Source organism: Myiozetetes cayanensis, unplaced genomic scaffold, assembly GCF_022539395.1.
Source record: "Myiozetetes cayanensis isolate MyiCay16 unplaced genomic scaffold, myiCay2020 scf4, whole genome shotgun sequence".
Lineage (NCBI taxonomy): Eukaryota > Metazoa > Chordata > Aves > Passeriformes > Tyrannidae > Myiozetetes > Myiozetetes cayanensis.
The window spans coordinates 36,005,169-36,023,048 of NW_026087631.1; the positions used below are offsets into that span (position 1 = coordinate 36,005,169).

Consider the following 17,880-nt stretch of genomic DNA (forward strand, 5'->3'; position numbering starts at 1 on the left):
ATTGAAGTTTGTTTCTTACCAGACTCCTTCCAAAGAAGCAGTGGTGATGAGGATATCTTGAGGTGGGGGGGAGGCTTATTTAAAAGTATGATAATACAGACTACATCATGCGTTTTTCCACCCCCCCGCAATAGCCACCGTTGCTCTTTAAGTGGAGAAGATTTAAACAGACAGTGGCAAAATCCAAATCCAGATCTGCATCCCACTATTTACCATGCTAAAGGGTTACTGCAATATTTGGCTGCTATAAAACGTTTACCTTTGGTAAGTATGTGTGTGTAAGCAATTCTGAACCTTTTTAACTTTATCTATGTAGCTAGTCTATAAATTAAACACTTTAATGGGGTCTTGTAAACCATGTCACACTTAAATTTGACTTGGAGAACTGGTCTTCTGCAAACCTGTAGATGTAAATCTGTTACATTGGCTAGGATAGAAGGTTAAACCTTCCTTAGACGAATCCCATGTTTTTTGTCATAATACACAAGTTAATTATATAAGGAAGTGTGTTGCCTACAGTACAAATATAATTAAAAAAAAAATGGCTTCTATTACTTTCATAAAATGTTAACTCCATATGCCTTGGTTTTATTTTGCTAAATGATTTATTCTAGGTCTACTGCGATTATCATGGTCATTCTCGTAAAAAGAATGTATTTATGTATGGCTGCAGCATCAAAGAGACCATGTGGCATACGAGTGTTAATGCTGCCTCTTGTGACCTGATGGAAGACCCTGGTTACAGGGTAAGTTTGTCATTTGTACCTCTTTCACTGGGCATGGATTTGGAATATACTTTTCAAATAACTTCCTCATAATATCTTGTGCAAGTAATGACTCTACAGCATAAGCAGACTTATTTAAAATGATCTCCTTTTAGTTCATGAGTGTACTTTTAATTATTTTGAGAGCTTTAAATATTGCAGAGTGCTTATTTTTTTTTGTTGTTTCTTTGTACCAATAAGTGCTTTTTTTTTTGGTGTGTTTAATATTGCCATTAGAGACAATAGGCGGAAAATATGCCTCTTTGCATTCATAATTACTAGATGAACGTATAGTCTAAGCATGGCAAGCAATATTCTAGCAACAAGAAAATAAAGATACAGGATTGTTTTGAGAAATACTCATTTATGTGTATGGAAATAGGCAGGATTCTTCTTATACAGATTTATAGGTAAGGCATATGCCCCTAATTAAATATACATAATCAACTTCCACAAAAACATCCACTGCATTGTATAAACTTTCAAAAATGTCAAAAATGTAGAGGATTTCATGTTACCTGTTTCTTCTGTGAATCTCCACTGCCGCCTTGTGGCAACCGCAAACCCGTGCAACCTAAATGCATCCAGGCCTGCTGGGTTTTTTTGAGGAGATGCAGAGTTAAGCTCGAAAAACATGCGAATGTGTGACAAAATGCTTGTTATACATCCGTGAATGTAATCGAGTACAGATGCTTTCCTCACTCCCTCATTTACACAAAACAAAATCTATCACTTCTTGATTTTCTTATGTGATTTCCTGGATGCTGAGTCAAATGCCATTCACATCTGTTGCTGTAACACATTTATATAGGGTTTTGTCACTTCAACCTGCACTAGTATACTACACAGAAGACAACAGTCCATAAGAGTTGTGGGGAAAAAAGCCTTTTGATTTCAAAAAGGTGGACTGAAATGTTTGGGCACGGTTACACGATTAACGGCGTGTATACTACTGAAATAATAAATTTGAAGCAGTCATGTGTTTTGTCTTAACTGACACAAACAAAAGCTGGAAAGAATAGTCATTTAGCATTAGTGAAATGCACATATTTGCATAACCATTCCTTGAAGCTGTCATGTAAACAGTTATACTGAACTTTGATTCACATCCTTAAAGTTAAATATGCACCTAGTGCTTTGCTGTATACAAGTTAATTTTATGTATTAATAAAGTACTGTTTTTATTAGGTCTGTAAATGGGATTGTTGAAACAGTCTGAAACTGAATTAAATAATTTTATGCAGTGTGTGGTACACTTAATTTAAGCAAGCTTAGCTTGGTGAATTAGGGAGAAGATGATCAGCTGAAGAATTCTCTTTTATCCTGATTCTTACCCACATGACTAACCATTTTAGTGACTGAATCTGAAAAAAAAAATTTATTAAGTAGGAAAAGCCAAACCTGAAGACACTGTTTTTAAAACTCAAGATGGAGATTTATTTTCTTGTTACTTTAATTCAAACTGCAGTACAATTTTATCATAACACTTTGTGATTACATGGCCCCCTCTTATCTCCTTCTATAAAGGAAATAATTTCAAACTGCTGTCCTGCAGGCACTCCCCAAGATCCTGAGTCAGATTGCCCCAGCATTCTGCATGGGCAGCTGCAGCTTTGTAGTAGAAAAGTCCAAGGAATCTACAGCACGAGTTGTTGTCTGGAGAGAGATAGGAGTACAAAGGAGCTACACAATGGAAAGCACATTATGTGGATGTGACCAGGGCAAATATAAGGTAAGAAGATATATCAGTTAAACTTTTCTTTCTTTTTAATTACTTCCATTTGCATTGGTATCTTATTCTATAACTCCATTTGCTTGCTTGCTTGCTTTAACTTCTAAAACCTTCTAAGGTCTGGGCACATTAATGGCAGGATGAAATTACATAGCTTGCAATATTATATATGCTCATGGGCTGCTTTAACAAGATTAATAATAATCATTGCTTGTAACATGTATGCATGTAATTAAAAAACCTCAGAACTGTTCTGTCCAATAGATTTTTAAAATTCAGTAATAATCGAGGCCAATACTATAATAAAAATGTCCTTGATATGTGGCAGTTTCAGACTTCACCATGGCAGTTCATGATTCTTCAGCAGGTATTTAGTAGTGTCCCTCACAGAATTTTCCTTTGTAGCTGAAGAAACAGGCTTATAAATCAAAACACTTCCATATCAGGTTACCAGCATTATAAATTGCACATCATCTCTGAACTCGTCATAGTTGTTTGGGTTCTTGACTTAAAATTCCTTTTCATTTTCTCGAAAAGTGTTAAGAGGGCTGGGTATTTGGAAACAAAATGTGACTCTCCTTTTAGTGTGTCAGTAGTAGACAGCATTCATGGAAGAAGTTGGTTTCATCTGCCTGAAAATAGAGCTTATGAATGCTAATCAAGAAAATGATCACAAGCCTGAAATAAGGTGCTTGACAGAAAGAAGATCAGAAGGCTGAGATTAAGGATAGGGTGGGACAGAAACAAAAAAAAAGTTAGAACAAGGTATATTTAGTATATTAATGTATGCTCCAACATCCATGCTTGTCTCCCTAGACACCAGGAAGACAGACATTTTGGCAGGAATTTTGGTAGGTCTGTAAGTACTAAATTCTGTCAATTAATACAGAAGCATTCCTGCTGTTGTCAGAATATTCCATTATTCTTCAGATGACATCATTATGGAGCTTTAAAAAAAGATAACTCATCCCACTTGCTTATTTTGAAATTTCCAGAATGTTCTTAAACATGAATTTCATGCAGTGTTGCTATAGAAAGTACTTAAGAAAAGTGAAGAGCTTTGTGGACAAACTTTAAAGATGCTTAAACCTCCAAAGCCCTTCTTCATTGATGAAGGAAAAAAAATTGCTGAATTCTGTGGAAGAATCATAGACTGAAAAGGGAAGAGTATTCCTCTGTGTAATAGAAACTAGCTGATGAGATAAAATTGCTGTTCTACCATTCATTTTGTTTGGAATAAAACAGTTTGTGAGGTCTTAGGCATCCTATGAACATATAGGAAGATTCTTTTTCTTCACTAGGATAATGCTCAGGCTTACTAAGAAAATATATCTAAAAAGCCAAGTTGACTGGACTGAACAAGAGAAGAGCAGAATTTCTCCAATGAGAATCTGAAAGAGATGAAAAGGCTTGGGAGTTTTTTGGGGGGTTTTGTTGTTTGGGTTTTTTTGTGAAGGGAATGCAGGCAGCAACTCTGTCAATAAACTTGGGGTATAAATTAAATGACATATAACATGTTATTTCAAAACAGAAATTGAACTGTAGAAATTCCCTCCCCTCCTGCTTCCCATCCCAAATGACATGAGAGTTCAGACTCTCGGATACACAGACTGGATTGTGTAAAGGTCTGAAGCACTTTTCCAGTCTTATTCTGGTTTGGCATCATTGCTGAATTTTGTTCAAAGCACAAAGAGGATTACTGAACAATTCAGTTCTTTGTGAAAGAAATACTGAGTCTTTGCCAAAGCTGGATAATATCTGAACATCAGTTTTTCTTTTTATTCTTTTTCACTTTACTTGGACAATAGTGATGCTAGACTATTTCCTGCCAGGAAAATGTTGAATCAAAGTTAGCAATTCTTACCTGAATTTAGAATCTCTAGTAACAGAGTATCTCTGGAAGCAGTCTTTTTTTGACTGGTTGCATGGAGTCTTTGTAGTGCGTTGAGAATTAGTCCTGCAAATACTGCTCAGTCATCTGCAATTCAAGATGTTGAAAAAGATGTTTAAGGGGAAAAGATTCTCCAGGATTTACTATGGAGCATAATTAGTATGGCAAACAAAAGAACAATGTTTTCAATAATTTAAGCCATCTGAAAACTGAAATCAGTCCCTTTCCTGATTCGACATTAATAACTTTGCGAGTATTGATCAGTTTTTAAGTTAATTGAAAAGATTTTTTAATGTGGAAATTTTCTGATGTGCATGAAGAGAAAACTTTAGGAAATAAGGGTTCAGTCAACAAACTTCTCAGTTACCATGATTCATCTGTCTTTAGATTTTGAGTTCTCAAGAATGATTATGTCTTTGTAACCTTTGCTGAATAGCAGCACAGAAGATCAACATGATGTTTTGATGTCCAACTGACTTCTCCAAATCTTAATTTGGTTAAGTATGTATTACAGAAACATTCTTCTCCACTTGAGGTCACAGTCTGTTGTGCCTTTGCTTTGCATCTTTGCTTTCAGGTAGCAAAGTTAATCACTGAGGCACTCTATCCATGTGAAGGTATCTTCATTGCAGGGTTAGTAAAAAAGACTTCAACCCTCCATCTAAAATGTTATTGTCTAGAAGAAAGACAATTGTATAAAATGTAAAGGAAAAGGAATGACATGTAGCACATGTTTAAAAAAAAAAAAAAAGGCAGCTACTTCCAGGTGGCTTGTGCTTAAAGGCAATGTCTTTAACAGGGCACAGTTAAAAGTGCTAGAACAACAGCTGAGCATAATTACAAGATCAGGAAAAGAAGAATAATCATGGCTTCAGTGAAACTGAACTTCACCTCAGGTTCCTTAGTGAGGCCACTGATGACGATGATTATTATTATTTCCTGAAGCGTACTTTGAGTCTCTTGTTTCATGGAAATATGAGGTTTGGCTGCTGGAAGAATAACAACAGATTAAGAAATTCAGTATTTGGCAGTTTTGTGGTATTGCATTCCCCTTATCATTTAAAGAAATGAGAGAAGTAAATCTAGACTTTGCCATGGGCTTTTACCACAATTATGTAGACCCTTCAGGGTAGTAAGTTCGAAGTTTTTCTCCCAGTGTTCCACAGTTATCCACCTCCAATCTGATCCATTTAGTTTTCTCTTTAGTTATATCCTATTTCTGCTGTGCTGAAAATAGCAGCCATGGAACACGCACACGCTATTTATCTTTCTAACAACTGTCTTTGCACTTTCCATCATACATTACTCTTATTCCCTTTTCAACTTAGAGAGACTTCTGTTATACATATCCTCTCTATAAGGAACCTACCAACTAATGATAAGTTCTTCAACAACAAACCTAGACACTGGAAAAGTTTCTGGAACCACCAAGTTGTGCACATTCGTAATCTGTGTAACAGTGAGATAGATTACTGTTACCCTTCTCCTTTCTCTTCTGCATACTTGTTGCCTCTTGTCCTTAATGTTATTTTAATCTCTTTAGGGCAGGGACTGTGTCTTCCTGTGATTAGCATAGTGGAGCCCCAGCTATGATTGGGGCCTTCGAAAGTTAATGATGTACAAACAAATACAAAACAAAAACAAAAAATTGGCCTCTGTGGATAAGGTACTACACTGAGTGAGGAGACTGATTTCTGTTCCCAGCGGGGTCAGTGACATGCTGTGAGACACTGTGCAAATCGCTTCAACCCTCTCTGCCTCCATTTCTTCATCAGTAAAGTGAGGATAATTCTTCCTTTATTAATAAGTGCTTTGAAACCTACAGCACAAAAGCATTATAAAAGAGGTAAGTAGCATTACTGTTAAGAATAATACTCAAATATCCAACTCTTCTTCACTGCTAACAGGTTTCAGTACCATTTGGCTGGAGGATGGCACTGTTTAGAATGGTGGATATAGCTTTATCTTTCTTGTTGCTGTAAAGCACCTTGTTTATGAAGACTACCAAGGGAAAAAAAAGAACTCACAAGAAAATCAGACTTTTCATCTATTAATTGTGTGTATGTTCAAAACAGTACATGAACAATGTGTGGGCTGGACCATTTCTGGAGCAGCGTACTTTCTTTTAAACCTTGTGTTTTAAAATGCATTTTCAGTGTGGCAGCACATACAAAGCTTGTGTGGTTTCTTTTTTTATTTTTTAGCTCTTGGTAAAAAATTTCCTACTCCATTCTTTTTACTTCATGTATTTTTCCTACTTGATGACTTACCTTACCAAAATTCCTGGCTCCTCTGCTTCCCTGTTTGTCTTGTCTTGCTTCTTCTTAACTAATCTTTACATTAAGAGGTTTAGGAGATCCAAGCTAAAACCCTTTTAAATTCTCCAGAGATACAGAAGTTGCAAAGGGGGAGATTGAGCTGGGTTGTGCCATTGAATTGGCCAGTGTATATACAGTTAGTGCTAGCCAATTCCATAACTCTTGAGGGTCTCTCTAGACTGTGCTCTTTTCATAAAGCAGTTGAGGTCAGAGGTTATGTCTCTGTATACTGCACTCCTGACGAAATTAAAAGTGTAGAGTTATCTGATGGGAGGCTTTATCATGTATATGAACTTGGAGAGCATTCCAGAAGTTCTGCCTCCTAAATGTCTTTGCAGAGGAAAATGCCTGGCTTTATCATTCAAGTTAGAAAGCAGCTATGGCCTTTGATAATCTGTTTGCTGGTTTTAATTACTAAATGTGTGAAAAAAATGCTTTCAGAATTAACACATGTAGCCTCTAACTTATATGGGGGAAGGGATCTGTGTCAAGGAGTTACTTTGATGTCTAAAATAGTCATATCTATGTGTCAGAACATAGCAATGAACTCCATCACAGCTACAATATGAATTTTGTCTTATTTCATTCCTATTAATGGAACTTACATTGGAGAATCTTGTATTTGAAATTAATTTTTATAAATTTTGTATGAAGTTTTTAAAAATTATTTATACTTAAAAGTATGGACATGGTCACTGTCTCTCTTTGAATGCTACTAGGTAAAGGTCTGTTAATACTGATGTGCTAGAAGTGTAGACTAGAAAGCTCCAAAAAATATTGGTGTCTCTGTTCAGACTTAGAGGAATCAGCTAGTTATTTCTGACTCTTTTCTGATATTCTCTTTAAGAGTTTACTCTACAGTTCTTATTTGTTCTGTCTTTAAACCAAGAGAATGTATTGAATAAAATAGAAAAGTGTTGACATAGATTAATTCTGCGGCATCTGTGGGTCCATCTGCATATACCTATTTTGTGTTTTTTAAATCTCTTTTTCAAATTAGGGATTGCAGATAGGGACAAGAGAACTGGAAGAGATGGGAGCAAAATTCTGTGTTGGCTTACTGCGTTTAAAAAGAATGGCCTCATCCTTGGAATACAATTTGCCTTCTAGTCTATTGGATATTGAAAATGAGCTGATTGAGTCAAGCTGTAAAGTGACAAGGTAGTACACATTTATTATATTTTCTTTCTTTGGGGGAGGGGGGAAATTGCAGTTTCTCAAGTGACATAAAGATTCTTTAAAAAATAGTATTGATGTGTTGTGACCTCTTACTGTAACAATAATCTGAATATATTGGAGACCTATTGTGCTTGGAAGGAAAACAATACAGGCTGAGTTATACTATGGGTCACATTTGTTCCTGGGATAAACACTGGCAATTTTAATGTCATTGCGGGGTTATTATAGGCCATAAAACTCAGTAGTAGGTCTTAAGTCTCAGTTGTCTCTTTGAAAGTTTGGGGTTTTTTTTTGGTTTGGTTGTTTTGTTTTGTTTTGTTGTTACTGGCTACAGTCTTAAAAATGTGTTTAAATGGACTTTAAGTAACTCTAAGGAGTTAGAGCACTAACAACTGTAAGTTTTTATTCCAAACATTTTTTTTTCCTGTTTCTCCTCTGGTGGAAAAATATAACAACACCAAGAAAATTTAAAACATGAGAAATAAAGTTTGGGTCACAAAAGAAATTTATATGCTGAGTAGCTAGGTTATTAAGTTGCCAGTTCTTACAGCTGTAGATGGGCTTGCAAACGTATGCATATTATTGCATGTTTCCATTCATGTAATTCATCACTCAAGTACATGGTAACTAGGGATGCACAGCAAAGTGTGATTTCAAATGTGCAAGCATCTCTTTATGAAAATATGGTTAAAGAACTGATAAAGCAAAATTCCAGACTTCAAAAAAGCATTACACTGGGAAAGAGTAAGGTTTACACACTATAATGTTTCCACTTGGCATACTAAGAGATGAAATATTTTTTATAGTGGTCTTGGCTGTAGCTCCAACTTAACTAAAATGATACAGTGGAAATCTGGGAAAAAATGAAATTTATTACTGTTTTTATGCAGTTGACACAAGGAAGTGCTTGAAACGAAGACTTTCTTTGGAAGTAAGATTAATGAGCTTTGATCTGTAGATGGTAAAAAACTAGCAGAGCTATGGGAGGCCATCTATGACACCCTATCAAAGGGGAAGATTATGTTCATTTCCAGCATTTAAACACTGAAGTGTTACTGGAATGTTAAGTACTAAGAAAAAGTGGAGCTTGTATTCATGCTTAGCGTTTACAGTTAATAATGAAAAGTGAAGTATAAGCTAAAAGGTGATACGAACAATAGGAGTAACAGTAGGAGAGTGTCTTAATGCATCTTTATGTTGTGTCAACTGCACTACTTAGATTTGTGTCATCTTCAAACTTGCTGAGGGTGCACTTGAACTCACTGTCTGTGTCATTGGATTCCCAGATAGTATACTGCCTGGTGAGCTCTTCACACAACATGACAACCTGCTTAAAAGCATGTGATCTGTCTGGGCATGTTTGCACCCCTGATACTCACCTCTGCATTCAGGTGCCGGTGGGGGCTTTCAGATTTTGGAGTTCCCTGCAGCTCAGGATCTTGGGTAGCTCTTTTGGTCTTGAAGTCTGTTTGGGTCTAAATGTGTACCAAGGTGGCTGTGGTCTCTCTGGGTTTCATCCCCAGCCTGGCAGCTGTGACATGTAAATGCCATTTTTGTTACAGAAGAAGGCTCCTTCCTTTTCCTTCCTGAATAGGATTAAGTGGCCCTTCCAACGCACCCGTCCTTGAGAACTGCTGTGCCATTTTCTGACTGCTGCAGCACTGACTTCTCCCACTCTCTAAGGCCATTTAAATCTGCTGGCAGCCCTCATGCCATGTCAACCCCTTGAGAGCTGATGGTTCCTCTTGAGTCTCAGCTCTTACTCACCTTTCCCTCACTGCAGGAACTCCCTGCCCAGCTTGTTCTAGCACTTAGCCTCCAGAACTTAGTGGCAACAGCAGCAGCAGCCATAGTGTCACTGCTGTCTCTGTGTCCCTCACTGACCTTAATAACTAAAGTATGTTTTAATTAGTAATTAAGGTATGTTTTAGAAAACAGCTGTATTAATTCTTGGTGTATTCAATGGCAGGTGATGGAAAAAATACTCTTTTAAATGAAAGTGGTATCCTTAAAGTTCTTCATAAGTATGAAGACTGCAGTATCATACCTGATATATTAGTCAGGTATTTAGGAGTTCATCTTTTTACCCATAAAATGTTGTTTAGTTAGGTTATGCAGAACTTCATAGTTTCGTATTTCTCTTTTAACAGCCATGACTTCAAAATGCACAGATTGTGGCATCCCTTACATTACAGTACTGTAGTTGTGGGATAAATAACTTCTGCTAACCTGAGAAAAATAATATTTTCCTTTTAAAAGGATAAGTGGGAGGTGTAGTGGTAGAGGAAGAAGGATTATTGAGCAAGTTAATTAGAAGGAGCCCAAGGGAAGGGTTAGGAAATTAAAACCCATAGAATCAGCATGACAGCAGCTAAAAATATATTGTAACAAGATATGGTGAGGATGGGGAACGGCAGGGAAACAGATAAAGAATTTGATTAAACAGCAAGAAATTTTTTCAGGTGTTTTGATTGCTGCATTTCTTGTGACCCAGCCTCAGTAAAATAGCAGAGTAATAATTACACTTTGCAGATTTATACTAACCTTTAGAATAAAGATTACTGAAAAGTTAAATATGTAAGGTTAACGTTCACTACATCAGAAGAAAATGTGTCATGGGAAGCAAACATACACGAGTGGTATGTGACACAGGTTTTTCCTTTGTGTAGAAATTACTTAGATACGATTTTGTGAGGAACGAAAATTCAAGAAAGGGAAAGTGGAAAAATAATCGTAATAAATATTATGGTGACATTTATTTTCAGTAATAAATGACTTAGAAGCTATGGTGTGTTGCTCTGTATGGTAGTAGAAAGGTAGGATTATTATGAAGCAGACTTCAGAGCTAGTTTTTATTTTAAAGGTTTATTTAGCTTTCTAAATAATATCTGTTCTAATCTTTGATCTGTTCTAATGCTACTTTTCTTGAAGAAGGAAAATAAACTATAATAATGGTGTTCATTTAATTAAATATAAAGTGACAGTGAAGAGCATCCCTCAGTTTTAGATGTACATGTGCCAGAGCGATTGTCTAACGTGTTACAGCAGACGTGCTGCCTTTATAACTGTTCTCAGTGCCTGAATTTCTAGAAGTTAGGGGAATGCCTACATGCTCACACACACATAAGTGTGTAAAAGCAATTTATTCAAGTATAAAAAAAGTGTATTGAATAATTATATCTGTGTGTTTTTCAAGACAATATAACATAGAACATTTTATATGAACTAACAGGACACTGAAGAGATGAACTATGTGATTTGCTTCTGCATCAAGTTCTGTGTTTTTTTCCCTAAGGTGGGCTTTGTTGGTTGCTTTCTTTTAACTGGATCAACTATATTAGTTTAATATCCAAATAATGTCATTTATTAAAAAGAGTGGATAGAATTTTTAAGAGCTTTATGTCTCACTAACGTGAACTTTCAGAAGTGCTGACAGTAATGTATTAAACATCCCATTGTCAGTGATGAGTAAAATACTTGTCCTTCACATAGCTCATTGTAGTTTTCTGTTTCAGTGTTCAGAATTATTACCTAATATTGGACCAACATTCAGATTTAATAGCTCCATTTCCTGTCAGTTGAATTACGCAGTCTATTTGCCAGCTGCAGTGTGGATTCCTTGCATACAAAAGCTAACGAATCAATACCTGTATTAAGGGATTAGAAAGCAGAAATTGCAAAAAAGCTGTGGGCTTGTCAGACTGTGATACATCTGGTGAAGTCCCTGTCATTTGTTTCTTTAAATAAATGAAACATTTAAACTTTTAATTTCCCCAGCTTCTTTTTTCCTTAGAGGAAGTGTTGGTAGGTAGTGACTTCCTAGGGCAAAAAGCGTCACAGGACGAAAGCACAGAAAAATTGTACTCCTTTCTGATTCTACCACACGTTCCTCATGCAGAGCATGTACCCTTAGTGTGTATTGGCTTCTCCATCTGTGAAATTAAAGACTTAGCAAAGATTCTGATTATTTTCTTCATTATTTGTCTCCTAAATGGAAATAATTTCATTTTAAACAACCAGTTCATTAACCAGCATAATGGGATGTTGCCCTTGTTACAGCTTAAATAACCTGTAAAGTATGTAGTTTTGTGGAACTTTCCTTTTTACAGAGTATTGAGTACAGGCTTGTTTAGTGAACCATGATACAGATTGTTTTGAACATAATTTTTTTCCGCCTAAGATAGGGAGCAGTTCTTCTTCCGATATTTGAATTAACTATAGACAGTGTTATAAGTTAGTATAAGAATTTAGACAACTCAATTCCAATTAAACATTGATAAATTTATTAAGCAAGCGATAATAAAGCAAAACAGCGCTGGGTGGCCTGGAGGGCAGTGCCCTGCCGAGGCAGTGTCTCTTTTTATACACGTTCGTGGTTGTTAAGTACATGTTAAGTGGTGTCTGGCATTGGCTTTTCGGATGTAAATTTGTTTGTGGCTTGAGTGCGGTGGCTGGGTAAGTGGTCGTCTGGTATTTGTCAGAGATGAAAAGGTGCAGTTCTTATCAGTTGTTTATTGACACTTGCTTTATTAGCAAGCTGTCTGTGAAACTCCTCTTGTTTAATTACAACAAAAAGTTTCTGACTCCCTCACACACATAAGATTTTATGAACAAAGTTAACCCCTCTATTACAGACAGCACAAAACATTACAGTGTGCCTGTCACTGAGGCTGCAGGTAGATGAAGAATACTGTGAAATATATTTATATTCAATAGAGATTGCATTGGAGATTTCAGGTGGTGCAGTTAAGCTGCTAAAGGTTTAGAAAGAAGCAGTGATTAGTCCTTTTAATTATAAAGCCACAGCCAAGCTAGGTTTTTGTGTGCCTTAAGAGAAAATTCATCAAAATTAGTATGCAAACATTTCTACAAGTTCTGTGTGATGTTTTTCAATAAGAACATCCTCACTGTTTGTATGAGTTCTGTATGATTTGATTATTAGGTAAAATGCATTACAAAACCTTCTTAGGGCTTAATCTGAATATGAAAATACTTATGAAATATTTATCAATACTTAGTGCTTTTAAGCAGAGAGCCTATTATATCCCAAGTGAGGTTAGTAAAACTGGGCCTGGAAAACAGTTTTTTCCCTTTTTCTTTTTCCCCCACTTCTGTTCTAGGTAGGTGAGAGCATCAGAAAGTTGTATTTTAACCTTTTTCCAGTTAACACTAAAAGTTAATCCTCTTGTTAATCCTGTTGTTCTTGTAGGCCATTAGTAGACCATTCTGTAGGTGGTAGCTCAGTTCCTTATTTCATTGCCTCAGAGTTGCAAGGCTTAACAAATTTTAAGTTTTACCTGCATGTAAATGTGTGAGAACCTGGTATGAGTTAAGGGATTCATGTGGGAACTTAACATTAGTGGTAACCACAACTCCTTGTTTTGTCATCTCTGATATTTATAAAGTAATTGCTCACAATGCTTTTCAGCAAAATGTGTGTTTTAATACAGAGGTTTCGCAGTTGAATTTTTAGATTGTTTTTAGGTTTGCTATATATCCTGTAGCAATGGATGTGTCTTTTTGTAGTTGTTTTCTTCTGCAGCAACTTCTGATAGTGCTGTATTTACAATAAGTTCTTACTGGCCATTAGTGTAGCTGATTTGTCATGGCACATTTGGATAACAAGTTGTATATGACTGATTAATTAGTTCAAGGTCTTACAAACATGGCTTCGGCTCCCAGCTGTTTTACACGCAATTAAGAAATCAATACCCTTTCAGGTAAACTGCTGCTTTCCTGAGATAATTTTTGGATTATCTTATGTCAGGAAAGGGACAGGACATAGTCTAAATGCATTATTCCAAATAAAACTTTCAACTTTTAACATGATTCATGAAACTTCTTGTTTGTTATAGCCCCACTACGTACATTTTGGATGAAGATGAGCCTCGCTTCCTTGAAGAAGTTGATTACAGTGCAGAGAGCAATGATGATCAAGATGTTGAATTAGCTGATAATGCGGGTGATTATGAGGCAACTAATCAAGATGATGGACTTTCAGACTCAGATTCAACAAGGATACTCCTTTCTTGAACCAGCTTTGCCTCCAGTAATAGGAAATTAAGTATCCTGGATTTCCATAGTCATACACTTCCTTGCTGTTTTCTACAAAGGGGATATAGCTTCAGTTAATGCAAATAACTGGGGCCTGCCTAGCTCAAGGATAATAAATATTTCTGACAAATTTGTGTGTGTTTTATTTAAGGAGTTCTGTGTTTTCTTTTAGCACTGAATAGATAAATTTATTTACTATTTCATTTTTTTACTAAAGACTACCGCATGGCATTTTGTGTCCTTAACCCTATCTTAAGAAAAATGGATTATAATTTGTGTTGTGTCAGAGTACAGAAAGTAATTTTTTGTGGTATGGTTCTTTGAGTTGCTTCCTAAAAAATTACATATGTACAGATTTTATAAATTAATTTGTGTACGTGTGTGTATATGCGCGTGTGTATACTGAGGTGAAGAGGTTATTTTTCAACATTATTTCAAAGATACTTGATTGTGTTTGAAGCAATGTAGTGCCTGCTCTGAAACCATTCAATAATTACTAAATTAAAAATGAGAACTTAATGTATGAATTTTTGCACTTGTTTCTTGCTTCTGATGATTATATGGTTTTGCTACACTATTAGGTGAAAATATTTAATATCTTTTCAGAGTTCTGGAATTTTGCACAGTGACCAATGCAGCCTGTGCTTAGAAGAGCTAGACTCTTGTATAAAACTCTCCCATAGAATAGGCATGGTTTAATTTGAAGAAGTTTTCTTATTAAGTGTACATGACTACAAGAAGGGTTAGGTATGTACACTATCTATGTTCAGTTACCCAGCCGCTCAATTTTTGTAGTTGAATATGCACGTAGTTAAAAAGTATTCACTTTTACTGGGATTTCATAAATATATACCCAGTTCCATTGGTTTAATAGGGAAGGTGCATTTTGGTTTAAACCTTTTTTTCTGATCACAGTCTAGTGTTAACTCTGCTCTGAGAAGGAGATTGGACTGTAACTTCCTGAGGTCTCTTCCAGCCAGAAAAATTATTCTGTGATTCTATATTCTTCATGTTTAAAGTCAAGCTGTCGAATACAGAGTTTATACTTCTTCATCTTCTCCCATCATCTGCTAATTCTTAATGCCTCTTACCTCTGCTTAAGATAAGATCTAATAGAGAAATGAAGTTGTACTCTGTTGTTTACAGAATTGACATGTTTTGCAATGAAAAATAATCTTCCAAAATTATTTTTACTTGATGTGACCCAGTTGTGGCATTCATTTTCTGCTGCATGTGCAAGGATTTTAAGAGCATGAAGAATAGCATTTCTAAGTTATAGCAGGTTTTTAACTGGTGAGAACTTTGTTTATGTTCACTCTTGCAAATTGTATTTTAGATGGGAAGGTTGCTTTTGGTAGAAGGATTAGAAAAGGATAAATTTAAGAGAATTAACTGTATCAATGATTTTGAGCCAGGAGACATATTTTCATCAGGATCTGCTGTTTCAAATGCAGCGTTGTTTGGTAATGCCTGTCCATACCATCTTTATTCTGAAACTGGGGAAGGGTTTTAGATCCCTTGTAATACACTACTGTGTTTCTGTTTAAAGGCTTAAATTTATATTAGTAGACATGCAATATTGAGATGTACAGATGGAAAAGATGAAAACATTTACATTCTTATCCTTTTATAAGTTTTTCTCTCTAGTGAAAATTATCTTTCCTTGTGTTCTGTGAACTACATACTGTGAGTAAGAACATTTATTAAATACCCTATTGAAGAGGAGCTTTCTGCAGTGAAAGTAGAGGAATTTGAATTATCTGTAAGTCAGTCCAGTGACAGCAGTTCAGAATGCTCATATTGCCCTGTCAGTCTTATACAAGTTATCTACATAAATAGGTTTTCATCCTTAAGGGGTCTTACTTCAGTAGGAGTAGTATTCTAAAATAAAATTATTCAGAAATAATTTGACTTAAATTTCAGGGAGTGCAGGATGCCCATGTTAGTTAACCCCATTGTGCATTTCTTCATTTGAATTTCTGTTAATCCTGGAACACTATACTACAGGCAAGACTAGAAATATACTTCATCCATTTAGAAAGAATTGTGGCTTGGTAGTACAAAATCATCTTTTCCTCCTCAGTAAATATGCATATATGTTCTACTAATGTTTTCTACAGCTTTTAGTCTGTGCAAAGAAAGAGTTATGAATGGCTTATATAATGGCTCAGGATAATGTGTTTATACATTAGGTTCTGATGCACTTATGAATTAGAATTCATACATTAGATGTCAGTCTGGCAGCTGCTGGTCTGAGCTTCTACCAGTGCAGTTCCAATGCAAGAGGTGAAACTTTGTCCTTATCTTACACATTGTTGAAAATACAAAGGTTGTTACCTCTTACATGTTTTGTGGCACTTACCTTTCCAAAGATACAGTCTCCACTTGGGCTCATAGGGATGCCAGTCCACAGGAGGAACTGCTGCTGTGATAATGGCTTCATGCTGTTTATCCCTTGTCTGCTACTTGTTGCCATTGTTGCAGCAGTGTTGGCAGACACGTGTCTGTGCCCCCATTTATGTGTTTTGGTGGGAAATCTGGTATTTAGCTGAAAATGGAATAGCTAACACTTTGAGCACACACTCCATTCTACTACTGTGGCATTTACCCCAGATAAATGGACAGAATTGTAGCAAAGAATGGCAGTGTCTTGGACTGTCACAAATCAGTCATCTAGCATGGTTTGTCCCAGCCAATTGACTGTATTTATTCTATGCATTGGCATTTCAACATGTTTCTGTTTTTAAATTATACTGTTTACTGTAGGCATGACTGGTTCTGTATAGGCAAAGAACATATCCGTATATCTTCCTCCAGTAGTAACAACAAATAAGATTATAAACAATAATTACATCTGTGTTATTTACTGTCTTGTTTCTAAATAATTGCTGGATGGTGAATTACTCTATTCCTTTTCCAGGTATAATTCAAGTTGCAGCACAAATTTTGGTATTGTGTCTCCACTGGTGACATCCCCTCGCGTATTGTAGCTTACAGCAGTTTGTGCCAAAATCTTGCCTGGCCATTTTTCAAGATGGATTGTTTTATCAGCCTGACTTACCAGGGAGTATTGGTTTGAATCCCAAATAAGACTGCAGAAGCAGTAAACACTGTTCACAAAATGCAAAAATGCAAGGTTTCAGATAGTTTCTATTGTAATGCTGTAAGAGGTATAATTGTTGCAGTGTTATTATGCATGCCCCCAGAAAAATACTTATTAATAAAAATGCTTAATAAAGAATTAATTACAATCTTTTGCTTCCCTGTTATTGGTTAGTAATGATTAAAGGATTTCTCATCATAACATTTGCAGTAGTGTACCTACCTATAAGGATGGGAGTGTGCCTAGCATTTTAAAAAGGAGAATATTTTTGTTCTGTGTCAAAATAAAGTCAGTGTGCTGCAGGCTTGGAGTAGCATTTGCATATTAATTGACTGAATTATAACTGTCTTAAAAAGTTTAATATTCATCAATGTTTGTAAAACTTACGAAAGCTTTGGATGAAACACAATGAAGGTCATTGCAGAGCACGCAGAAGAGCCTGGTGGTGAGAGTCTTTCTCTCCTACACAGCTAGTAGAATATTAATCTGATCTAGGAAAGGCATAAGTATATTCTCACTAAGTCACCCCTTTACAATTCAACTCAGACTGCAGTTGAGGACTAAGTTATTTTTACTATTTATATTTTTGCAGTAGCAATTTTAAAATTTCCACAATTTTTTGAGGGAAAACTTAAGGTAGATCTAATTTTATGCTGTTTGGAAAGAGCAAGTGATTACTAGGGATCATCAGTGTAACATTTGAAAATATATTTGCAGTTTATTTAACTATATCTGTCATGTTACTTCAAGATGAACAACTTCCTTCACAAGCTCTGTTGTCCAAACTGGTCTTGAGTGTAAAAGAGTCACAGTGACTCGTAAATTCGTCTAAGGATATC

General features: G+C 35.8%; 1 protein-coding gene across 8 annotated transcripts in view; it reads left to right on the forward strand.

The window, feature by feature from the left end:
• AGTPBP1 (ATP/GTP binding carboxypeptidase 1) overlaps window positions 1-17,343 on the forward strand; it is a 56,278-nt gene extending 38,935 nt beyond the window's left edge. For 5 of the 8 annotated variants that reach the window (XM_050329701.1, XM_050329703.1, XM_050329702.1 and 2 more), the window contains 5 exons: window positions 135-264; window positions 615-746; window positions 2,320-2,496; window positions 7,706-7,866; window positions 13,740-17,343. In XM_050329701.1, coding sequence (XP_050185658.1) covers window positions 135-264; window positions 615-746; window positions 2,320-2,496; window positions 7,706-7,866; window positions 13,740-13,917 — 778 coding nt within the window. In that variant the 3' untranslated portion in view covers window positions 13,918-17,343. The other 3 variants (XR_007630604.1, XM_050329705.1, XM_050329707.1) reach the window with 3 other exon arrangements.
• The last annotated feature ends 537 nt before the right edge of the window (window positions 17,344-17,880 follow it).